Source organism: Mytilus edulis, chromosome 4, assembly GCF_963676685.1.
Source record: "Mytilus edulis chromosome 4, xbMytEdul2.2, whole genome shotgun sequence".
Lineage (NCBI taxonomy): Eukaryota > Metazoa > Mollusca > Bivalvia > Mytilida > Mytilidae > Mytilus > Mytilus edulis.
This window is the reverse complement of record NC_092347.1, coordinates 39,820,044-39,846,769: the sequence shown is the minus strand read 5'-3', so window position 1 is coordinate 39,846,769 and position 26,726 is coordinate 39,820,044. Positions and strand designations below refer to the sequence as shown.

The 26,726-nt window shown below is 32.4% G+C and overlaps 2 protein-coding genes across 2 annotated transcripts in view; both read left to right on the top strand.

Moving 5' to 3' along the window:
- LOC139521861 (uncharacterized) overlaps positions 1-26,726 on the top strand; it is a 48,305-nt gene that overhangs the window by 6,528 nt on the left and 15,051 nt on the right. Inside the window, exons 2-3 of the mRNA XM_071315523.1 lie at positions 8,835-9,678; positions 12,618-12,686. The gene's annotated coding sequence lies outside the window, so the exon portion shown is untranslated. The remainder of the gene's footprint in view (positions 1-8,834; positions 9,679-12,617; positions 12,687-26,726) is intronic.
- LOC139521863 (zinc-binding protein A33-like) lies at positions 7,349-11,763 on the top strand. Its single transcript, XM_071315525.1, has 2 exons — positions 7,349-7,491; positions 8,717-11,763. The coding sequence occupies exons 1-2, from the start codon at positions 7,419-7,421 to the stop codon at positions 9,604-9,606; spliced, it is 963 nt and encodes a 320-aa protein (XP_071171626.1). The 5' UTR covers positions 7,349-7,418; the 3' UTR covers positions 9,607-11,763.

Sequence of the window (26,726 nt, the reverse complement as noted above, 5' to 3'; positions counted from 1 at the left end):
TTTAAAGATATGCCCTTATTAGTTATCAATGACTGTTACTAAAGTTAAATTGGTATCAAGAAAGAAAAATCCGAAAAAATAAATAAAAATACTACCTGTTTGCTAAAATATTGAAGAACATAATGGAAACAAGGTCAAACCAATATTTTATAAGAAAATGTTTCAATCGTCAATTGAAATATATTTCACGTTGACTTCTATATACCGAATTCAAAGATAAAATCTATGGCTAGTGACGCATGCGCATTACCGATCGGACTAATTCTTGACAATGTTGTTATTTTTCGAATGTCGGAGCCCCGCTTGACAGTCTCCCGAATGACCAAATTATTAGAAAATCGTACAGTTCCGTTCCCACACTGTGAGCAGCTTATGTCCCAAATCAGTCGACAAAATCCGTTCAAAATTAATACGAGAATTTCAGATTCCGAAAGGAAAAAGTAATTAGTATAACATCAATGGTTCTGCTATTTTTCCAAATGGGAAAACCATCTTTACTGATTGTGAAAATCACAGGCGACTGGTGATTTTGAACAAAGATGGTTCTTTGGATTGCGAGATACCACTTTCAGAACTTATGCCATTTGATGTAGCCTGTATTGATGACAAGACAGTTGCATTCACAGCATGGGACTCTTCAGAAATTTATATCTTTGACTTAAGGTCAAAATGGATCAAAAACAAAATCGAAACAAACAAAGTTTGCTTTGGTGTAGCATATGATAATGGGATGGTATATTATTGCAACGAAGTGCATCTTGGAGTTGTAACACTAAAAGATAGTCATTTGACTACCATTGCGAAATTCGATAAGTTGATGGGGTATGTAACAACAAGTGGCGAGTTGGTATATTTTACAGACTATGATACTAATTCAGTGTTTTGCTTCAATGTTAAAGGCCAAAAAATCTGGGAGTATAAAGACAAAACTGTTCTCGACGGCCCTAATGGTGTTGCTGTTGACAAAAATGGCATCGTGTACGTAGCATCAGAAAATAGACATTGCATTGTAGCGATATCACCTGATGGAGAGACGGCAGTAAATTTTCTAAGTTCTGCAGATGGCATTGAAACTCCATATAAAATCATATGTGACAATGAGAGGGACTCATTGCTGGTTTCAGGGTATTATGGGAACTGTTCTTTATTCAAGATTATATAGTCTTTTTGTTTATTTCGGTTTTTCAATCCAAAGTGCTTGATGTTTGAACTCGGCTTATAAAACCATGGACGAATGTGTCTACATTTCGATAACAAGACAAAATCTGATTGAGGAATAAAATCATCTTTACAATAATTTGTTTGAAAACATCTCATTGAAGAAAGATGAGTTTACTAAAAAAAAAACTTATCGGTTTTGTGTCAACGGCGAAGGTCACATGTAGTAGCTGGTCCGAGTACACAGTTATTTCGTAGTGCATTTCTTTTAGATAATATATGAAAATTTAAAAATCCCATCAGCGCTTTCTCAATAATATTTTTACAGTGCGTTGTACTCCTTTTGGGACAAATAATATCAAAATTATAGAAAACTGCTATGGCTCTAACTCAAAATATGGACAATTTTATGTTAAGGGTGTCTTGAAATCTTTTGAAAGCTTCCAAAGTACTGATTTTTAACCTTTTTCAGCTGGACCAAATCACTATTTTACTTTAAAATTCATGACCCAAATTTTTTACATTTTCATTTCACCCCTCCCGGCCCCTCTACTTGCTATTTTAGACATGAACCATGGAGACATAAATTTGGAAGGGGTATAACCACATATTGGCAAGAAATACTAAGGACTATATTCGTGTGCCAACGAAAATCAAAGGACGATAACTGTGTACTCGGACCTAACAGGATAGAAAAAGTTGACCAATCTTAATAAAACTTGGTATGACCAAAGCTTAATAATTAACAAGACTGCTAATAAAGTTCCATGGCAAATGGATATCAAAGGACGATAAAAGTGTGTTCGGACCAGCTACATGTATTAATCGACTAAAGTATGAGAAACTGTTTATTTTTTCTTTATTATCATTTTATGGTCAATATATATGGAAAAAGTTTGTTTTTTCTTCTCGCCTGCAAAGAAAGACGCAACTGAAGGACTACTATCGAGTGGTGAAAACTATTTGTAAAAAGCTTAATATTTCCGAAGACATGCATGCTGACTATGTATCTTATGTTACAAAAGTTCCGTCTGTTATAACAATGCTCATTGTCCTTGGTCCAATTTTCATAGATCAACTACTGCTTGATAAAAAACGTGTGTTTATTTGTCACGTTAAGTTATCATGAGTAAAATTTAATAGAATAACTTTATCTGATATGTTGCTTCCTTGCAACGTCTTCATGTCCTTCAGAATACACCTGACCTCGACCTCATTTAATGGATTAGCGATCATGGTTGGGTTAGGATAAGATAAGATAAGATATTTTTATTCCAATTAAAGGGTCTATGAAGAGCAAAGTAATGTATTACAAAGATTTTGATTATAATTATATTGGTTATTTGATTATGACTGTTCTGTTTCTTGAATAGTTTTTGCAGTATGTCAATTACTGTGGTGTTTACAAATGCTTCATTTTTTGTACATAAATACGGCCGTTAGTTTTCTCGTTTGAATTGTTTTACATTGTCATGTCCGGGTCTTTTATAGCTGACTTTGCGGTATGAATTGGCTTCCTATGAAAATTGTAAATTTTGTTTTAACGTCATAAGCAGATTTCAAGGTCTTCATATATATGCACATATCACCAAATAGTCTACTACAACAAATCCACAAAGTTCGTTACTCGTCTTTATAAAAGATGAACACTGTACCATGATCATTATCATTTTATAATATTTGTATGATATATTATGATAGTCAAATAACAAATACGTGTACCAGATATGACTTTAATGTAACAAATCCGATAAATCATTGTGTACATTATGACAAATCATAATTTATTATCTCAATACATATTGTTTTTTTTTTTTTGATAACCTTAGTTTGCATTGGCCTCATCTATGGATTTTACTAATCCCTTATGGATCCGTAGGGGGTCAGTATCAGACCATATAACTTATAATATTGTTCTTTTGGTAACCCTTAGTTTGCATTGCTGATACAACATAGACAAGCGGGTCGATGCAATGCTGATATTGTCTTCCTATAAAATGAGAGGGGGTCATATCAGCCTACAAGTGGGTAATCTGTATCACAGAGACTCGGTTAGCAGATTAAAATTTTGTAAATCAATGTTTTTAATTTATTTTTTATTATTTCCTGTCTATTTGCATTACTTTATTAACGTATTTAACGTTGCCAAATTTGTCCGTATTTTTCAGTATACGGATATGGATAGTAAACTGCATATTGCCAGAAAACAAAGAAATAGTGATGGCAACGTTAAATACGTTAATAAAGTAATGCAAATAGACAGGAAATAATAAAAAAAAAAATTAAAAACATTGATTTACAAAATTTTAATCTGCTAACCGGGTCCCTGTGATCTGTATTAGTCCACTTTTGGGTTTAAAAGACATTTTTAAAAAACATTATAGCGATGAACAGTTTGCGATATTCACTTGAATCTGAAATAATTAATATAACAGAAAGCTTAGCGCAGTATTCACACAAAATAGCGTAATATCCTTGCTTTGAGCGAACCTTATGGACTCCTTGATTTCACCACTGTTTGATTGGTGTACTTCACTTTTCATTTGTAAGTGCCCTTTATTATAGATTTTTTCGAAATTTAAGTATCTAATTATGTAAAAATGACACTGTATGATTGTCAAATTCATAACAAAAACCATAATACTTTCAGAAATAAAAATCTATGTATTCTTTTGTTTCGAATATTTATCTGATTTTGTTGTCTTTTCGGCTTCTATTTACCAAGCAAGTCTGTCTTTTCTATTATATGGCCAAGTTGATTTAAATGTGAATTTCCAGTTTTCAAAATTTCAATAATAGGTTAGTAATTTTAGTATAATCAAACACAATTATATTAACATCATCACCTCTATTCCATATTCCTACAATTCGACCATTAAAGTAGTTTATTTTCCTTAATTGGTTGGTGTGTTGTCTGTGTAATATATTTTTATCTAATTTACCATCCTACTAAAAGATTAAACATTTAAAATAGTAGTAATTATTTGTAACATAAGAAATAATATTGCGAAGTATCAAAACGGTGAGAGGCGAGATAACTCGACTTATAACCACGACGATGAATTTATTTATACTAGCAAATCATTCATTTCTTTATTGAAAAGAGTTAGTCATGAGCCAATCAAATACTGTTTAATTGAACGTGCTGAAGCTCTCTGTACGTTGAAAGATGTGTATTTGCTTAAATTAATCATATTATAAAGTAAAGAAGGTATGTGCGTATAAACGTAGTTAACTTGAAAAATACAACAACACAACACATATTAACAGGGTTGCCCCAAATTCTGATATATCATTGGTCGGACACCTCATTACTCCGACACCGCAATAGTGTCCCACCCTCAGGCTGTTAGACCGACACCCATATAGTACGACACCCAATTAGTCCGACATCCGAATAGTCCGACATCTCTTTAATACGACACCAAATATCCGAATAGTCGTACCGTACCCCCTATTAGTCCGACACCTCTTTAGTCCGACACCCCAATTTTCCAACACCCCGATAGTCCGACACCGGTCGTAAAAGAAAATCTGCTTCAGGGGATCGGTAGAAGTGGTATTTGAATTCAACCTGTCTAACCATCTGGTTTGTAAGAAATAAAATATGTTTCTTTACTAAAATACAAAGTGTAAACTTTATCAATTTTATAAATAAAATTTTGCTAAAGAGAGAATGTGATTTGTGATTGATTTACGAGGGTGGTAACAGATTATTTTCGTGCAACGTCTTTTGACATTTTTATTGCACGTGCAGTCGTGAAAAGGTTCGTTATTCACCGTGTTTCGTGAAATCGGTAAAAGGATCAATGTGCAAGACATTTTTAATTGTTCGTTCATCGTGTAATTGCAATTTTATATGCGTTCTTTCGTGCAGATACCACCCTCCCCCTTTATGCCCCTCATTTACTGCTTGGTTTTATTACGGAACAGTGACAAATATGTCATGCGTTTTCAGGACAAAAACATATCAAAATGTACATGTAAAACGATTATAATAATTATTACTCGGGATTTCAACATGGTCGTGTATTCGAGTATCGCAATCGCGATAGTATTGAGTAGAGAATACCAAAAATAATACTTGACTTATCAGTTTCCTTTTAGAACATTGCTGTCTTCTTTTACAATGTAATATATTTCAATGATAATAGTTGCTGATTTTGATACAATAAAAACGAGAGAGAAAAAAAAAGAATGCGTCATAATAACAACGAACGTGATAGTGCTACATCATTTTTTTTTCACCACCATACATGTACCTCAATAGACGACTTAAGTATCGTAAGAAATTATTATGCACACAACTTTTTCAATCTTTCCAACACATATTGTATCACTTTATAAGACTGCATTTATATTGTTTACAAATTTATACATAGAAATATAGATATAAAACAGAAACGTTTAGACAGACAAAATTGAGAATGGAAATGGGGAATGTGCCAAAGAGACAACAACCCGACCATAGAGCAGACAACAGCAGAAGGTCACCAACGGGTCTTCAATGCAACGAGAAATTCTCGCACCCGGAAGCGTCCTTCAGCTGGCCCCTAAACAAATATATACTAGTTCAGTGATAATGAACACCATGTCCTAAACTCCAAATTGTACACAAGAAACTAAAAGTTAAAATAATACAAGACTAACAAAGGCCAGAGGCTCCTGACTTGGGTCAGGCGCACAAATGCGGCGGGGTTAAACATGTTTTGTGAGATCTCAACCCTCCCCCTATACCTCTAGCCAATGCAGAAAAGTAAAAGCATAACAATACGCACATTGAAATTAAGTTCAAGAGAAGTCCGAGTCTGATGTCAGAAGATGTAACCAAACAAGATAAACAAAATGACAATAATACATAAATAACATCAAACTACTAGCAGTTAACTGACATGCCAGCTCCAGACTTCAATTAAACTGATTGAAAAATTATGTCTTCATCATATGAATATCAGGCACAATCCTCCCCGTGAGGAGTTTAGTATCATACCATCATAACATATAAGAAAAGAACATAACCCGTGTCATGCCAACAACCGGTTTATCAATAATAAATGTGTTTAGTTCCGATGCAAAGACCCTATAAGTGAATCAATATTAACGCCAAAATATGCAATCTTTAATGACCTGACAACAGTATCGTAACTATATCCCTTCTTAATAAGTCTATTTAAAGGTTTTGTTAGCTTCTGAGGTGAATACTGACATTTTTGTGCTTTATAAAGAATATCTCCATAAAATATTGAATGTGATATACCTGAACGTATAAGAAGTCTGCATGTTGAGCTATATTTACGAATGGTGTCCTTATACCGATGATAAAATTTAGTAAATGTTTTGACTAGTTTTGTGATATCGAAAACCCTGGTGTAATAATTTTTCAGTAATACATAAATTTCTCTCGTTAAAATCTAAAACATTGTTACATACACGAGCGATACACACTTAATTACAGTATAATGACTGGGGACAATCGCAAACAGAATGTTGCAGGGTTAAACATGCTTGTGACCGCTCTCTTCTTCATTTTATGAAGAAGCATAACTGTTTTTCCTAAATTTCTTATTTTATCTGTATGACCTCTTCTATATTTCGATTATGAATTTTTAACATATTCTAGTATAAAGTTACGTAATTTTAGTTATTTCCCCTTAAATGTTGATGTTATTATATGAATTACAAGAAAATATTACGAATTTCAAAAATAAACAGTCATAAAAGTATGATAAAACTCATAAATTTCTTCATTTGGATGAAAAAGCTAACACTGAATACACAATATGTTAACGACCTGTTATTATTTGATGTGAAATGCAGTCTGCGAATTTTAAATTTTAATATCTTATAAAAACAAGTCTAACTTGAAAACAACGTTTAAACCTATGATTGCGTTGGATAAAACCGCAACTTTCATACGTGTGCATGTAACACATTTCGTTGTAGACGGATCTAAATACAGCACAAACAACATTTTCCAAAAGACCAAAAGAGTGAAAAAATACATTTTAACAAAACGCATTTGACTAATAAGTCGAACAGCTGATGTTCTTAAACCATGAGCTACTTTAAGGATTCTTTACCCTTGTGTTGATTCAAAGCTAAACATTTGGAAATTGTATAAAAATACAAAGCCGAAAGGGTCGTTAAACATCATTAGTTAGTCTGGTAGCCGGGTTCATATGACCTTGACCTTATTTTCATGGGGTAACGTTCATGTGTGGTATCTGACTGTAGAACACCTTTTAGTTTTGAGTTCAATCATGAATATTAAGGCAAGCGAGACATATTGCTGTGGGCACTCTTGTTGGTTTGATAGATACATTCATTTAGAAGGTAGTATAACAAGAATAATGAATAGTCTATTTGCCAATTCCTTTAATTAACCCTGTATTTAGAGATCCCTTTTTCTCCCTTACAGATAAGATAAGATAAGATATTTTTATTCCAATTAAAGGGCCCATGAAGAGCAAAGCAATTTATTACAATGATTTTTTATAATTGTTACAATAATGACATAAATCATAAACATGAGTTTAACTATTTCTTAGATGTTAATCTACAACCAGATCAGAGCCATATACATTAAAAGACATAACAATATATTTAGTATTAACAGGCATATATTCTCAACATCTTTAATAAAACAATATCTATACTATATTGATAGTTTTCTAAGTTGAAAACATTTATTAATATAAATAGCAATATTTTTCAATACCTCTAGGTTTTCTTGAATAAAAAGTCAATAAATTTGGCACTTGTGCTTAACTTTTCAAAATTTTTACAACTTACTGAAATATCATAAAATTCTTTTCTTAAAGAGGTTTGAAGGGGACACTGACATATAAAATGTTCTTCGTCTTCAACTTTATCGAAGGTGCATTTTTTGCATAATCTTTGTGATTTATCTATATAGGTTTTAGCATATCTATCTTTCTCTACTTTTATGGGATGTGCACTTATTCTGATCTTGCACAGTGCTTTTCTATCTTTAAATTCTTTTAATTGCAGATATTTTTCTGTACCAAAAAAAAATGTTTAATTGAAAAATAGGTCAAGAGTTTACCTCAACCTGATTTAACAGTATTTTCTCTAAATTCTTTCCAATGATTATGAAAACTTGTACCTAATTTATTCTTAATTATAGTACATAAGCGGCCAACACTTACATTTAAGTTTGGTAAGTCTAGTTCTTTCATTAAATAGTCATTACTAGAAAACCATGTATGAGGGACATTACTTTTAATTTACAATGGAGAGCAAGCAGAAAGAGCAAATTTACCTGAGCGTAATGTGAGTAACCTTTACGATTTTCAAATCTTTTAATTACAACGATTTGTTGTTAAAGCTAATACTTATGACACTCAGAAATTATTTTTCCATAAAACAACGCTACTTCACTTCAATTGGTCATGCTTTGTATTGACAAAAGCAAATGTTGTCCGGTATGGAACCAGTCTACAATTGACAAAAGAAAGTAATTTGTTCAAAATGTGTGTAATAACAGAATAAAATCGGTAATTAGCAAATGGACTATTGATATGTTATTTCTTTGCAGGTCAAATGGACACTCAAGCAAAAGTATTGTGTGGGATATGTGACGCTCAACATGTCACGAAAACTGCAGTTTTTTGGTGCCCAGAATGTGACGATGGTCTTTGTAATGAATGTAGCAGCCATCACAGTTTTTCTAAAGCAAGTCGACATCATGGCGTTATATCAATTGAGGACTTCAGCAAATTGCCTACAGATATTTCAAGTATAATGCAACACTGCACGGAACACGAAAAAACTCTTCAAATGTATTGTCCTCGTCATGATCAACTTTGTTGTCTTTTATGTATTTCAACAAGTCACAAAGATTGTACTGGAATGTTACCTACTGAGGAAATTGCGAAAACTTTCCAATCTAGTGGTTTGTTGGAAAGTTTGCAGAATTCGTTAGAAGGCATGAAAACCAACTTTGATAACATAGTTCAAGACAGACAAAAAAATCTTTCAAAAATAAAAGAACAACGACAAAAAATTTATGAAGTACTTAAACGACTTCGTAAAAGAATAAACAGCCATTTTGATAAACTAGAAAAAGAAATAATTGAACAGTTATGCAATGCTGAATGTGATATGAATATCAAAATTGAGGGTCTGTTAAAAGAAATGCAGGAGAAATCTGAAAGGATAGCAGTGTTACAAACAAACATTTCATATCTACAGAATCATGCATCTGATGTGCAAAGTTTCATAGGAAGCAAAAAGCTCGAGGAGAAAATCGAGTCTGAAGAGACATATATTCAGTCATTAACAGAAGATGACCGCTTGAATACATTTTCCTTGAAATATGCTCAAAGTGAGTTCATTGAAGATTTACTCCAAAACAGCAAGTCATTTGGATTGATTTCGAAGGAGTCTAGTTCACGAACTATTGTGATCAAGTTGAAAAAGTTTTAAAAAAGCTCAGATGATAACTGCCAGCGTTAATCCAAAACCTATCTATGATTAACAAATCAACACACAATATTGGTAAACATTGAGTATTGCATGACGAGTGTTGCTTCTTTTTCAAACGCAGAAGGAGTTCTTGCGGGCTGTGGTAGTTTTAACAGATTGCTGTTAATATTAACAGAGATGGTAGTTTACAAATCCAACGTGTTAAATTTTATATTAGACAAGACATTTTTCGAAGGATTACAATTAATCCCAATAAAAGTAGTCAAGTTTCGTATTAGGTCAATTGAACACTGTGTAACAAATTTGTCCTGATTTTGTTATATTACATATAATTATATTCAAATTCAATATAAGGAAAATATCAACAAAATGTATTTTAGATATTTAATTTTAAACGTGAAAATTAAAAATATAAGGACTATAAAGCAAGTCATTTCTTTTTCTTTTTAATTAGGTCAATGGTATAAGGGAGATAATCCCGATTGACGTAATAAATAAGGGAGATAATTCCTGTTGACGTTATAAAACTTGTACTGAAATTTATTAGGACAATTTCAGCCAATCAAATTGCGAGAAATTACTCTAAATCAGGATAAAATTATTTATCATATGTTTAGTACAAAATACAGCAATTTTGTATATCTGATAAAGGTTCTTTTTTTCCAGTCTGTATCACCTACCCTGTATCGCATACCCCGTATCCCATGGCTAAACCCGTATCGCATACCCCGTATCGCATACCTGGCATGACGTCACAATTCGAATGACGTCAACGTTTGACCTATGACGTTCAGTTGCTGTGGTTCATGGCATAGGAAAAAATGAGTTCCCACTAAAAAAAATGTCCTATCATTTCAACTACAATCGATATTTTTTCCAAAAATTATTACCCAGTAACTTTATGAGCGATTTTTATATATATAAAAAAGACACAATAAGATGTAGAAATATATGAAGTTATTTGGTCATATTTTTTGTGAAGTTTGTTTTCATTACCTGATGGATTAAACACAAATGCAAATTTTTATGGTTTAAATTTTGGTTAGAATACATGTAGATTGCAATTTTTTCAAGAAATATTTGTCTTGCTGTTCACCTCTTCAGCAAATTAAAATGATCATGAATGATATCATCGCCAAATAAACAATAAAACTTTAAACATTTCTACATCTTATATTTATTTGATAAATGTTCATTATAGTTGAAATAATAGGACAGTATCGTTAGTGGGTGCATTTCAATACATGGTCTTTAACATATATTGAGAATGTAATAAGATTATAGGGGCCATTACGATGTGGATATTAAGCAAATAAGGATGTCTATAAAAACAACAAGTCAGCTGGAAAAATACAGGAAAATCATAATAGAAATGAGAATGGTAATGGGGAATGTGTCAAAGAGACAACAACCCGACCATAGAGCAGACAACAGCTGATGTCCACCGTCTTTGCTAGCTTATAATTTCAGACGATTTAAAAAAAAATGGATATCCTATAAATCTGATTCTATTAAAATATATGATAAACAGAATAATACATGGCAAAATCCGTATCGCATGCTGTATCACCACTCGACCAATATAAGCCCTCGGGACCTTCGTCCCTCGGGACTGATATTGGTTTCTCGTGGTGATACAGCATGCGATACGGATTTTGCCATGTATTATTCTATATTTATCTAACCTCCTATGCATTTCTAAGTATTATTGGTTAAAAGAGTCCGCGTGGAGACCGTGTAAATTTAATATTAGGTTAGTAGGGAGGCGGGGCTTATTTCATACACGGTTAGTAGTGGTGTTACGTCCCTTTATATTCCATATTTGGTAAGAAGGGTGGCGGGGCTTATTTCATACACGTTTGGTAGTATATCACCCCATATGAAATTTACTGACCCCATATATACCGTATTAGGTCACTAGCACACTGTGTAACTAATAGTGCATTGTATTGTCAAACACAGCCCATATATATATGTAACAGAAGCATTCTACTTTCCGATAGATAGCTGAAAGTTCACAATTAAACAATTTTGCAAAATTGCTATATTTTGGGGCGAAGAAGGGGTCTTATTGGACCTACTCCTTTGCAGACGAGTCGGGCGACTCAATTTGAAGTAATTGTCTACGTTATAATAATAAAATAAAATTAATGTTTATGAACTTCTTACAGTTTATATTTATCGCCTTGAATATACGAGATGAAGACAAACTTTGAATAGCAAACATGTTAAGCAAAACTATATCGTTTTAAAAGTCTTATCCTTTATAATAGGAGAAAGTGTCATTGAATAAAGATTTAGTATTTAAAAATAGTATTTTTTAGTTGTTCGCTGGAACTATTATAGATAGACAGAAACTATTTAAATACAACTAAATTGTTCAGCAAAGTAAAAAATATAACCGAATTGATTTAATCGGTCCTTTAAAGGAGTTATTGCCCTTGAAAAATACTTTTTACCATTTGATTTTATATTTTATCAGAAACTATGATATATAGAGAGAGAATGTTTTAAATCCAAGTTTATTCCCACATTTATTTATAATGATCATCAACATAATCTAAGAGGGACCAAAGAGACAGAGGAACAGTCAAACTCATAAATCGAAAATAAACTGATAACGCCATGGCTCAAATTAAAAGGACAAACAGACAAACAATACACATGACACAACATAGAAAACTAAAGAATAAACAACACAAACCCCACCAAAAACTAGGGGTGATCTCATGTGCTCCGGAAGGGTTAGCAGATCCTTCTCCACATGTGGCACCCGTCGTGTTGTTTATGAGAATGATGACAAATCCGGTAAATAGTCTTATTCGGTGGGTCACATTTATGAAAGGGAAGGGGATTGTAGTTACAACGTAATGAACATATCCGATATCATTTGTGAAACGGCTATTCCATAATGTGCACAAAATAATTTCAGGAAAACGATTCGAGCTGTTATGAACCTCTTGTGTTTTTGACGAAAAGAATTTTTTTTTATTTGTTTGCATCTATATAAGGGTCAAGAGAGTATGTCAGAAGAGCAAAAACAGTAGATCCAAGACCTTGTAGTGTGTGATCTACAACAGGTACATGTATAATATATTTTTTATGAAGAAATAATTCTATTAAGGAAAGTAGATGCCAATGTTTTTTGATATTTTTACTTTCAATTTATATTTGGTAGACTATTATTCGGTTCACTGAAACTTGGTCTTTATGTTTTTTATATGAATTGTATGATGGACAAAAGAGGCCACCCTGCTTATCAAAATATCTCTTGCTTAAAATTTGTGTGATATCGTAAAATTCAGTTCGATGCCAGTGTAGATGGACGTTTCGTCCCTAAATGTACCACCAGCCCAGTAGTCAGCACTTCGGTGTTGACATGAATATCAATTGTATGGTCATTTTATAAATTTACTGTTTACAAAAGTATAAATCATTCAAAATACTTACGATATTCTTTTCCCAGGCATGGATTACCTTTATAAGTTATTAATAGCCGTATTTGGCACAATTTTTTAAAGAATTTTGGGTCCTCAATGCTCTTCAACATCTTACTTGTTTGGCTTTTTAACTCTTTTGATCTTAGCGTCACTGGCGAGTCTTAATATGTAAATAAATTATTATATGCAAGTATCCAATTATATATAGTGCTTAAAACTGATTGAAATGTCTGTTATTAAATATTAATTTGTTTATTCAAGTGTAACATATTGATTGCCATAAAAAAATATACAACAATTATAATTTTTACACATAAAACAATCAATATCCAGCAATAATTACTAATTTATGAGACACTAACAGTATAAAACTTTATACAATAATGATCAATAGTTAAAACAACTAATTTTAAACATTACTCATTAAAATTGTTTCTTATACTTTTAATATTTTCCTATATCGTAGTTCTTATACTTGTAAAAATTTTTATATCAAAGTTTTTGAAATCAAATTAAAAATCTGAATATAATTATAAATAAATTCTTGACGGTTCATTCTCATTTAATCTCATTTTTAAAATTATAAGCAGTACAGGTAAAATAAAGAGTTGAATAGATTAGATCGAAAGTAACCAAGAACAAAGGATTTTCAATTAGAGTTTTAGTTGAATGACAGGTGAAAAATAAGACTAAAAAATATATCCGGATTAAATTTTCTGTATTATTTATTTAGCATTGCATGTTAAAATGTGCAACTGACATTTAGTTAATGTAATGTAAATCATTTGAAAGTATTTTAAAGATTTTTAACCGTTTATTAAAATGTGAATGGGATAGGAGAATTTCAGTCGCACTTTTATTCATGAAGAGATTTGTCAATAAGATGGAGCTTTTTTTGTGTGTAATAGATCCTCGTCGTTCATTTTTTTCTGTTATTATTTTAAAAAAAACCACCCTTAAACTGAATTTATGTAAAATACTGAAGACTGAATGATTAGAAAATGCCAATCCTCCGTATATAACATGAAAACACTTTCAATTGTTACTAAAAAATAAAAAAAAATATTGTATTTTTATATAGTAACACCACTGACCCTTCAGTAACTCGAATGACACAAAAGTATCACTATTGACAAACAAAATCTAATTTTACTTTTATTAAGTACTGAACACAAAACAAAGATCACAGAGCAAAAGAAAATGAAGAAAAAATAATTCTCAGGCTAAACAATCTCATATTTAATTTATATATATTTTTTAATAATATATATAAACAGGAACAAATTTACTGTCAAATTCTAGAAAGACACCTTATTATTACTAAACAAACAACCCAATAATTAACAAAAATAAAAAGTTGGCTAAATGACAATACCTTATTTCAAAAAGTTGGATAAATGGGAAGACACCTTCTTGACTATGGTTAAAATTGACGTATACATTTGTAGTAAGCTTTAAAAATATTGCATGTATTAAAATTTTCTACTGGTAAAAATATTTGCGTTAAAGAACAGGATGATTATAATTTGGGTAAATATTGTAGGTACCGTGGATTCATTATTATTTGTTGGATACAAATTTTCGTGGATTTTGTTCTTACAACGAAATCATGAATCTAAATGTTCAACACATTACAAAGTTTCAAAAGAAAGATATTGCAGACTTGGTTAATGCCACTGCTAGTGGACGTTTCCTTTCCGTGAGTATCACCAGCCCAGTAGTCAGCACTTCGGTGTTGACATGAATATCAATTATATGGTCATTTTTATGAATTTCCTGTTACAAAACTTTGAATTTCTCGAAAAACTAAGGATTTTCTAATCCAAGAAATAGATTACCTTACTAGCCGTATTTGCACAACTTTTTGGAATTTTGGGTCCTCAATGGTCTTCAACTTTGAACTTGTTTGGCTTTATAACTTTTTTATCTGAGCATTACTGATGACTCTACTGTAGACGAAACGCGCGTCTGGCGTACTAAATTATAATCCTGGTACCTTTGACAACTACATGATAAAACCACGAAATCAAATATCAATAAAAATGCAATCCTCGAAAATGTGTGCACTGCCTACAAACTTAAGGTATCATAAAATAATTATGAATACACAGTATAGTAAATTAGTTTTAAAAAAGACTAGCATAAATACTGAATTGGATGAAAGAATATTTTTTTGGAGGATGTTGACATTTAAATTATGTCAAAGAACTTTGTTCTACCAAAAAATGTATAGGTCTCCTCTTATATTTTGTGTGTTTCCCTCAGTTTTAGTTTGTAACCCGTATTTTTTTATTTTTTTTCCTTAATCGATTGATGAATTTCGAACAGCGGTATACTTCTGTTTTTTTGTTTTTGTTTTTCTTTGTTGTCGTATTTGTTTGGTATTATAGTGATTGAGATTATAACACAATGTTGACTGCGTTGATGCTGTCCCCCTATTTTTTACTTTTTACCTGATAGGTTTGTCTGTGTTTTTCACACATTGCTTTCAATATAATGTAATTTTATGCAAATGTGATACATATGCGAGGTTAAGCTAGCTATGAAATCAGGTTTAATCCACCATGACAAGAATTGTTCCCTTAAAATAGAAAATATAATTAGCATGTAATTGTATAATACATGTATGGTGTAAGACATGGTATTTTGCATATAGCCTAACTTGACATTCGACTTCGAGGATAAAATTATTCATAAACTAAGTGAAACATACAATATAGATATTATGATTGTTGTGTTTGTATTGGGTTTTTTTTCCTATTTATCTTAAATATATATTATTTTTTTTGTATTTAAAATGTTTTATAAACAGTGGATATTGAAATTTTCAGAAATCTTTATGTTGCCATCATCTGAGCCCTTCATAGTATAACAGAAAGGCAAAAGATACCAGAGGGACTTTTAAACTCATAAGTAGAAAGAAATAAACCGACCACGCCATGGCTAAAAACAAGAAAAAGACAAACAAACAAACAAAAGTACACAAAACAAAACATATATAGACTATAATGTTTGCTTGGGTTTTCCTTTCTTTCTTGTTCTATGTCCCTCCTACATAAATTTCGAGCATAGTGTGTATTAATCTGTGCCTCTGAATGTCTCTCTTGTTTCAGGTTAATGTTTTGATTCGAGTCGGTGTACAATCATGAATCTGTTATCACATCAACTTGAAATTTATCAGATATCTCCATTATAATGTGACTTTGTTAAAATATGGTTAGTGGCCATTTTGATTTGAATCATCGAATAAAAGTGACCATGAATAAGCTATTACTAGAACACACCAGCGAAATCGCGGGCATATACAGCTTGTGAACTGTTGTAGGATGATTTTTTTGTAAAAGATTTTATGTATGGAGAATTTCATAAAAGGTATCAAAAGCCCTCTCCGTTTTTCCAAAGTCCGATATTTGTTTCCTTTCTGTTATATTCTATTCTTTTCGTGTTCTGGCCTCATACCACAATTATTCTTCTCCTTTGCTACAATGCCTCTTTTGGTAAAAGTCAAATCAAATTAAAAATTTGCACCGTTTCCAACATGAAATAAATGTAACTGCTTATATATAGACCATAATGATTATTAGTCTAATAAAATATGCTTCTAGGACAATCCATCAGTGCCTTTTCTCTTGAAAGCCTTATTAACATACCAATGGTAGGATATGAATCATGTATAAATGACTAAGACCGACTTAGGCTAATTTGAGGGGTGGTCGGAGGAGTCCTGATCCCGAAATCCCGGACTTAAAATCGTTAAATCCCGAGATGCAGAATTCAAAGAAATTCATATCCAGATATCCCGAAATCGGAAAAATATATTCCCGGATTCCGTAAGGATCAATCCCCAAATCCCCAGCTTAAAAACACCCGATTCCGACGCCCCGAAAAAAGTCCTGCCTCCCTCTAATCTCTACCTTACCGTTTCATTTTTGCCAAATCACTATTTTCCCTTTCGATCCCGAAATCCCGGGCTTAAAATCCTGAAATCCCGAGATGCAGAATTTAAAGAAATTCATATCCCGAAATTCCGAAATCGAAAAATATATTCCCGGATTCCGTAAGGACCAATCCCCAAATCCCCAGCTTAAAAACACCCGATCCCGACGCCCCGAAAATTGTCATGCCTCCCTCTAATCTCTACCTTAATTTCATTTTTGCCAAATCACCATTTTCCCTTTCAACCATAATTTTTTATGCCCCATTTAAAGGCATTATGTTTTCTAGTCTGTGCATCCGTGCGTTCGTCCGTTCGTTCGGTCGTCCGTCCGTCCGTCCGTCCGTCCGTCCGTCCGTCTGTCCCGCTTCAGGTTAAAGTTTTTGGTCGAGGTAGTTTTAGATGAAGTTGAGCATGTTTTACTTATTAATATATATGCAAGTGGTATGACCCCTTAAATAATAATCATTTCAAAGAAAACAGTAGACAGAATACAGAGAATCTCTATATATTAATAAAGTATAATCGTAGTTTACATGTAGATAAACGCGAAAAATAATTGTCCTCTATAAGGAGGTACAATAGTTGTTGTTCTTGCGATCTAAACACCATGATATTGAAAACGCTCTGATTGGCTAATTTATTTTTCATTTTTGTTAACTATCATACAATTGGTTGTATTTGTGCATGTTTCAAACCGGAAGTCTTATTTATGACTAAAATTCAGTCTGATGATGGAATCATATCCGGACTCCTTTTTTGTCCTTAATTTCTCCCAAAATAACTCAATCTGAATAATCATAAGAATGGATGACAAATGCGACTATGCATGTTACCTATAGGACATAGAGGCATGATGATTGATTTATTGTGGAAGAAAGAGAAGTGACACACAAAATGAGGTCTTCTCGTTTAATAGTATAGATATTATTTGATACCTGTTAATTTGTGTACCAGAAATCCACTGAGGAGACTCTTTGCTACTTTCACTACTGAAAATAAATCGAGTTCAGTGATACAGTCTTAAGCACTGAAAAATAAATAATGAGTAAATAAACGGTGTTTTAATAACATTTCGCGTAATTACATAAATGGTCTTGAAGCATTAACGTTGTGTTCAATCAATAATATCAAACAATTGAAAACGCCCAGGTGTTGTCTCATTGGCAATCATACCACATCTCCATATATTTATATTGTCAAGAAAACTATTGTGTTTATAACATTTAAATGGAAAACAGTGTTAAACTTTTAGTTCACATTGCAAAATGAAAGCAATCTTTAATGTATCCTTTAGTTTTCACGAGAACATTGATTTGGAGAGGTTATACAAAAAACAATTCATGCAAGCCATAAATTTTTTCGAAATATTTAGCTTTTAATTATCTTACAGAGGTTGAATAGAACAGCCACACACACAACACTCTGGTCTTATTTACTGTATTTGTACTATTAGAATCGGTCAAATATAAGCCAAGTTTGCCTTATAATATTACTTTTCTGTAAAGATGGACTATGCAAATAACTAAATTCTACTGCTGTACATTATATTTCCAGGTGGATTACATTATCTCCATTTCACTATCAATTCAATTCCTAATTTTACAGAAATTTCAATGTAAATATTGAAAAATTCCTGAACTATTTGCCACTGGATGTTAAGCAACAATCAATCGAACAATCTATAAAAGAAAGAAATTAATTCTACCCTTGATATAAGACAGTAACTATGATACAAAGTTTAACAAAGAATTATAAGCTTGTTTAAATTTTCTCTCTTCTGTTTTTGGAGGGTAATTTGAAAATGGCATTCAACATTATTTATGCATGTTTGGTTAAGTGAATGTCTGTCTGTTAGTTTTTCATGATATACAATTGTTATTCTCGAGTCATTGTAGCAATTGAAGACTAATTAAGAACAAAGTACAGGTGGAAGTGGAATACTAGACAAACAAAGATTCACAGAAGTCACCTAACAAACAATATAGACAGAAAAGTCCTAAATCTTTAGATGCATTCTTTCAGAAACACAATTTTTCACTTGAGTCAATAACATATAATGTGTTAATGCTTCCTTTGCTTAATAAAATAGATACATGTATATGGATATGTTTATTATTGTCATGAAGACAGCAACCAAACAAAACAAACTTTAGAGACGTTCCTTTTTTAATTGTATGATTATGCGTATTCTACATGTTGAAAACATAAATAGTTTACATTCTATAACCGATAACTTCTTAGATTGCACAATCTTTAACACTTTTGTCTCTGGAATATAATTCAATCAACAAACAATCAATTATGTATGGAAAGTCTATAAAATAATAATTACACTTGTAGGAAACTGATGTTTTAATCCCGTCTAGATTGATGTTGTATAACGCACTTTGTCATGGCTACAATTATTTTTCAAAGGAGAAAATTTCATAATATATAATTCTAAAAGTGATATAATTTAGGGAGGATTGCTACGAAATATCATACTAATAATGATTCAATTATTCTACTAGTACTTTAAAATTATTGCTTTCCAATGAATCAACATTAAAATTGCTAATATTCTGCAACTAAAAAATTATACAAAACTTGAGAAATTAAAAAATTGAAAATTAAAAAAATTGTCTACAAACGTTAAAAAATACACCATTTTTTTTTTATATATATTGTATTATTTTGACTTATTTATATTTCAGATAAAGATTTCTTAAAACTGTTCTATGGATAGAACTGACTATATCAATTCTATAGTCGTAGAACTAACAAAATCAGTTCTAATCGAAGAACTGTTCTAGTCGTAGAACTGTTCTAGCTGTATAACTGACCAAAGATTTCTAGGTAGAAGTGTCTAAAACTGTTCTAGGGTAGAACTGTCAGGATCACTTCTAGGAAGAACTGTCTGAATCAGTTCGATGTAGAACTGTCTGAATCGCTTCTAGGTAGAACTGACCAAATCAACTGTTCTAGCTAGAACTGTATAAAAGGTGTCAGGCTGACAGATCTACAAACTGTCATAGAACAGTTCTCCGGAAAGATTCTGACAGATTTGATGAGAGGTAAGCAGTGATCTCCACTGTAGTTGTCACACATTGAATAAAAACGAACTTGTTTACTGTTACATGCTTGTGTTGGAAATATATATGTAATTTTTATTTCTATTTGTTTCATTTTTTTTTTTATTTTAGAATGTAATACTATCCTTTTGGCCAGCCATCAACCATTAATCTTTTGATTCTTAAACCTTCACCCTAGTAGCCATACAAACACATACATACACCATCGATGCCTAATGCAGAAGAGTTTTTCTGTCCCTACTATCGAAACAAAATTCAAGAAATTCCTATTTTCTGATATCCTCGACTGTGAAATCTCTACGTACCGGCTTAGGAATTTGAATATTTGTGGTCATTACACGCAGATCTGAGAGTACTCGAAATTACTGGAAGCTAGTGAGTGATTATTTGATTGATAATCGTCCAGTGGCAAATATTTATGCATGTTCAGGACAGAAACAAATATACAATAAATACAACTAGGTAGCTATAGGTCCTGCAATATGGATCGCCCAGGACATGGTCAGGAAATTTGGAAATGCTATTCATTGCAAAATGAGGGTTCATTGGATAGGAACTGAAATTTTGCTTTTCAGTAGACTCCAAGCGTTGCATTCTCGATCTCTAGACTGGTCCGGTATACCGTCCCAATGCTGACCTAACGTGACTTATTAGCACATGTATCCCTGTCAACTGACCCGTATTCTGCGGGTGTGACCCGAGATTTTCACAATTCTGAGGGATCACTCGGGACACCCGCCGGGTCATTGAATAACCCGGGTATTCCGAAAATGACCCGTTTTCACCCGTATTTCTTAGCCATGAGATTGATTTCATAATTAGTAATATACCTTTGAAATACCGGCAAATTCGTAATTCTTCCATGAACAGGAAGTTCATCTAGCTGTGTAAACTGTCAAATTAAGTGACCCATTAAGTGCATGGCTTCACTTGACAGCATTGGTGTCAAACACACTGTTAATTAACACCAATTACCTTAGCTTTAGGTCGTAAATAAATTGCACTGTTGTGTTACAAACATATTTCAACTAGAGTTACTTCCCCTTTTTTGTCAGCATTCAAAATTATTCTTTATATGTACGTTTTTTGGGTGAAAAAGATTAAATCTTAAAAAAATAAAATTCTAATACATATTGAAATATTTAAACAGTAATATCATTCACGTCTCAGTCATTACAGCTGAACGGACGTGCTGGGCCAGCTCTCCTTTACCCGCTATCTTCGATGAGGGTTTACAGTTAGATGATCAACGACTTACTACTTAAGATGACAGAAACTAATCCAAGCCGTACAGATTGACGTAGTAGTTGGCGTACCCGCGTTAACATGCACTCCAAAACCATTGTATCTTGGGCCAAGTTCGAATGGATATCTAGAGTAGATAGGATTGACATGGTCATATTATAACACCTGTTATGATTGGATATAGCTTTCCCGCCATTAGAACTCAATGAGCCCTGGGTTGTGGCAGGGTTACTAGAGATCGACTCGATATCCCGGATGTTATGACGTCGATCCAATCAAATTTGAATGTAAACATATTCAGAGTAGGGGCCTTGTATTTCCGGTAATCTAGAGTCCTTATACTCTTCAAAATTATTTACCGTTTATATGGAACTAGAGACAGTACTCGAGTTCCATCCGAATTTGGCCATGGGGAGTGTTATGCCGATTAACGTCCGAGGGCTGTATCCTAGGTATTGGGTGATACGACCTTCATTTCACTGCCTCACGGCTTTGGTCCTGATAACGCTTCCTGTCATCATTAGAACTACGTCCACGATTCATCTACCAGTACTCCATCATCGAGGTTAGCGGGCTGCCAAGCTGACCAAACTGGCCCTGAAAGCAGCCGTTGTGAAGTAAAGAAAAACAACAAAATAGTCAACAAAAGAAAAATCAACTCACCAAAACCAAGATGGCGGCCTACATATGGCGTCCTCCACTACTTGTTCCTGACCAACGGCATCAAAATATGTTAAAGCTCACCAAACGCCGTTTGGCACCGAGCCGACCGTGCGAGGGCTGAAAAGCCAGTCAAGGTCGTTAAACACTTCCATATATATACAGTCCATTGGCAACATGGTGAAGGTTGTTATAAACTTACATTTGTTGCAGTGTAATGCTGTGTTATCATGTGGAACATTTTAAAATTACTTTTGAAGATTTATCCCAGTATTAATTGTTTGAGGTTGAATTAATACATCATCACAATAAGTAAAGAACATAAGACTGTTACACAAATCAGTGGCGTAGCTGGGTCATTTTTACGTGTACGCCCGAACCTTGGCGAGGGTTATGAGGGTGCCAACCGCTCAATGTCAAAGCACCTGTTGGTAGTGGGTTCGAAATTCATTGAAAAACGCAATATTGTGTCAACGAAGCGTACAGTATAAAAAGGTGTAATGACAACGAAGCGTACACAACATGAAAATAAAGACACTTTAAAACGTGTATTTTTTTGTTTCTAGACACAACACAAACATACGACCTTTATAAGTTTGTTAATTTTAACTATGAAATTTTCAAAAATGTATGTTATAAAAAATATGAGGTACAAGAAACATTAAGTTTTGAATATTTAAAAATACCAAGCACGTTTTATCATTGAAATCGTCGTGCGTTATTTGATGTTTGTATATAAAAATTCAACATATTTGAAAAGCCTTTTAGTAACTAATGAGTATTATGGCAAAGAATATATTGGAGCAAATTATCCGAAGAATAGATATTGGATTTTCTTTAAAAGTATTAATTTCTTACTGCCTGAACTCAGTGTTACACGATGTGTTCGATTCGAACGCGTCAACGTCCGGTTTCATCTGTATCGGGGTTATACAGGGTGCTTATGGTCATTGGTTTTAGAGAAAACGTCCAAACCAATATTACTTTTAAATAAGTTTAAATGGTGCCGTGAGTGAGCATATAATCAACAAAAGCACCTTTTAATGAACACGAAAAAAAATATTTCTAAGAGGTGCAATATAAAAAAAATCTGGAACACCTAGGATTTCTTCCACAAAAAGTGAATCAATGTATCATTCCTTTACAGGGATTTAAAAAAAATATAAAATTTTCTTTTCATATTTTTTTCTTGATCTGGAATTTTTCACGACAATCTATGAAGGTTTATAAATTGAGCATGTAATTGCGTAAAGAAGAGTCCAGCTATCTGTCTATCAGAAAAGAACCGAAAAATGAACGAAAACAAATGCTTTTAAAATTTTAGCTTTAGACATTAGTCTGACATAGAAAAAGCTTCTTCGACATTTTCATAAATTTCGATGAAGGTTCGACAAGTAGAAGAAATAACAAAATGTAAGCCCAAACTGCGACCACTTATTAATTCTGAGACTTCTATAACACATGTGTTATAGTGTTATAGTAGTCTCAGATTAATTGCAGAAAGAAACACATTTTATCCTTAAAATGCGGGAAAATTAAAGATATAATTGCATTATTATATTGCTCTGAATACTCTTTTGATCATAAACAGTTTCTGTACAACCTGGGAACAGTATATCTTAATATATATGTTCCTGGTACAACTTTCGTAAAATTTCACGGTCGAAGAGTCATTTAAAAGAATTTGTCCACATTCGGAAACCTAAATATTGACACCACTTTGTCTCGCTTTTGGGACATAAAACACAAGCTCGACAAAAATACAAACAGCATATCGAATATGAGCAGATAGTGAATTGCTTTAAATATAAGAAAAGAAGGTAGAATTCAAAGTGGATTCAGACTTTTACAAAAGATTCGAACAAATATATTAAATGATCTATTTGAGTCCCAATTTTTATTCAAAATTACAATCCATTAAAAAAAGAAGCACAAGGCTGATGTGCTTTTGACCAGATTTTCTTATTCTATGTCGATTATTTGTTTTATTTTCAAAATTCAAGTGTACGCCCGGGCGTTTTGACGTAAACGTAGCTACGCGCATGCAAATTTATAAAAATCTTTTAAAAGTGCAATGAAATAATTAATAACACTTAAACATGTTAAAATTACTTAACCAAGTGAACATGCATAGATGTTTTGGTAATTTTGATTTAAATTATAAGAAAAATGTACCATAAATACTGAAATTCAGCTCGAAAAGTTTGTACGCGTTATGACCTGAGATTTGATTCTTCAATGCAGGTCATGACCTGCATTTTCATCGTCACAGGTTGACAGGTATGTTAGCAGCGTACGGTTGCCAACTTTGGGACGGGTTGTATTATAGGTCGAATAATGACCAAGTGGAGAGCTTGTTGAAAACTTACAACAACCAAAAAAGTCTTGGATATATTAATTTTGAATGAAAAATTTTGTCCTGCTTTTTCTTTTATTTGTAATCCATTTTAATCTCTGTCCTGCCTTTTTATTTTTCACTCTATCCGGTCCTGCTTTTTTTTTTTTTTTTAGTTTATCCGGACTTTTTTTACATAAATTGTCATCCTGGCTTTTTTTTTTTTGCAAGTGTCTCATCTTGCCTTTTTTTTTTGCTCAAAACTCCTGTCCTGCCTATTTTTTTCAAATTTCATATAATACTCGGGTAGTGTATATTGTTACTTAATTCATATTCTGAGTGGGTGGCTTGTTTTAGCCCGTAAATTTTAATCCGTGTTTGACTTTTTCATTATGTTCTACACGAAAGTGAAAGTAGGAATGAAAACTTGGTGAACGAATGTTCAAGGCCTTCAAGCTAAAATAATCTTCAAAAGAGTGTTGAATGAAAGAAATTGATGTTTATGTTACACTGGCAACGCAAATTGACGCTTAAAGCAATGAAAAGTTGAATCAGTTTGTTTTTTTAGTGGTTTTGATGTCATATTACTGAAATAGGTCTGACATTATCAACTCGTACCTTCGACAACTCGTGCCATATTTTTTCCAACTCGTTCTTCTACCAACTCACCCAATATTTGATTTTCTGTAACATTGTAGATCTATCATCATCTTGTCTGCATTATATTCAGCAACATAATGACATTTAAACGATCACCAACTGTCAAATTCATGCTCACCGATTTGACTCAAATTACATGTACATTTATCTATTCAACTGATGGTCACTTAATACAATATAAACATAAATATAAATAAATATATATGAACCTTGTCAGTCCTCGTGCAAATGTATTTTTCTATGTCTGTTTGATTTCAATTTTAAGGTTAGAAAATAAAATAATTATTGTCGAGCCTGCGACTTTAGGTGTCATCTGACCTTGACCTCATTTTCATGGTTCAGTGGTTATAGTTAAGTTTTTTAAGACCGCATTTTTGCGGTCGTTTTTGCGGTCGTATATTGGTATCAAGTTGTCGTCGTCGTCAGCATCGTCTGTAGACGGATGGTTTTCGGGATAATAACTTTAGTATAAGTAAATATAAATCAATGAAAGTTTAACACAATGTTTGTAACTACAAAAGGAAGTTTGGGATTGATTTTGGGGGTTATGGTCCCTAAGGTTTAGGAATTAGGGACCCAAAGGGGCCCAAAACAAGCATGTATCTATTGTCACGACAATAAGTTGTGTATAAGTATTTCAATTGTTCTGAAATTGTACCACACTGTTTAATACCATAAGTAGAAGGTTGGGATATATATGTTAAGGGTAATGGGGCAAACAGTATAGGAATAAAGGGCCAAAAACAAGCATTTTTGTAGTTTCAAGACAATAAATTGGAATTATCCTTCTTTGTATGGAATGGTTGTTGAATCACATAAAACCAATAATAAGACATAAGACATAAAGACATAAGACATTTTATTTCACTAAAGCCCCCACATGGGGTATGTTAGTACAACATTTTTTAACAAACAATAAAAGTGTGAACATATTTACATTAGAACAACATGGTTAACAAAGGTGCAATAATAGTAATAATAATAATAATAATAATAATAATAATAATAATAATAATAATAATAATAATAATAATAATAAATTCTTTATTTAAAGAGGGTAAACACAGTTAGTTACAATCACTAATCTTCCCTGAGGCCCTCATATACATGTATACAATACAAGTAAAAACAAAATGGTAATAATAAAAGAAAAAAACAATCATACAACATATAAACACAATTGTATAGACATAATAGTTCAGTGTACATGTACCATGATTGAAAGATATAAAACAGTTAAATATCGCATGTAGTAAATAGACCTAGTATATACAAATCATTAAAATCATACATTCTAAGAGTAATACAATGTAGTTGCAATCATTTCAGACTGAATATTGGGACTGTCTCAAGTATTGTTTTATAATTTGTTTAAAAGAATAAGTGTTTTGCACTTTACGCATTTCATAAGGTAGTCCGTTCCATAAAACTGATCCCGAATAAGCAAAAGATTTTTTAAACAGTTCAGTTTTTGGCTTTGGAACTATCAAATTACCTTGAGTAACACCCCTTAAAGCATAAGGATTATTTACAGATATAAGTTGAAACTTTTGAATTAGGTACTGTGGAGCTTCTTTCCGCATACATTTAAATAGCAATAAATATTTATGGTATTTGATTCTGTTTTCTACTGTCATCCAACCAAGTTTTTTAAATAAGGGGGCTGATGGGGATAATGGGTCTGCATCAAGAATTAATCTTGCTGCTCTTTTTTGAAGTTTTAATATTCTTACTATCCCTTCATTTTTACATTCTCCCCAAATAATACAGCA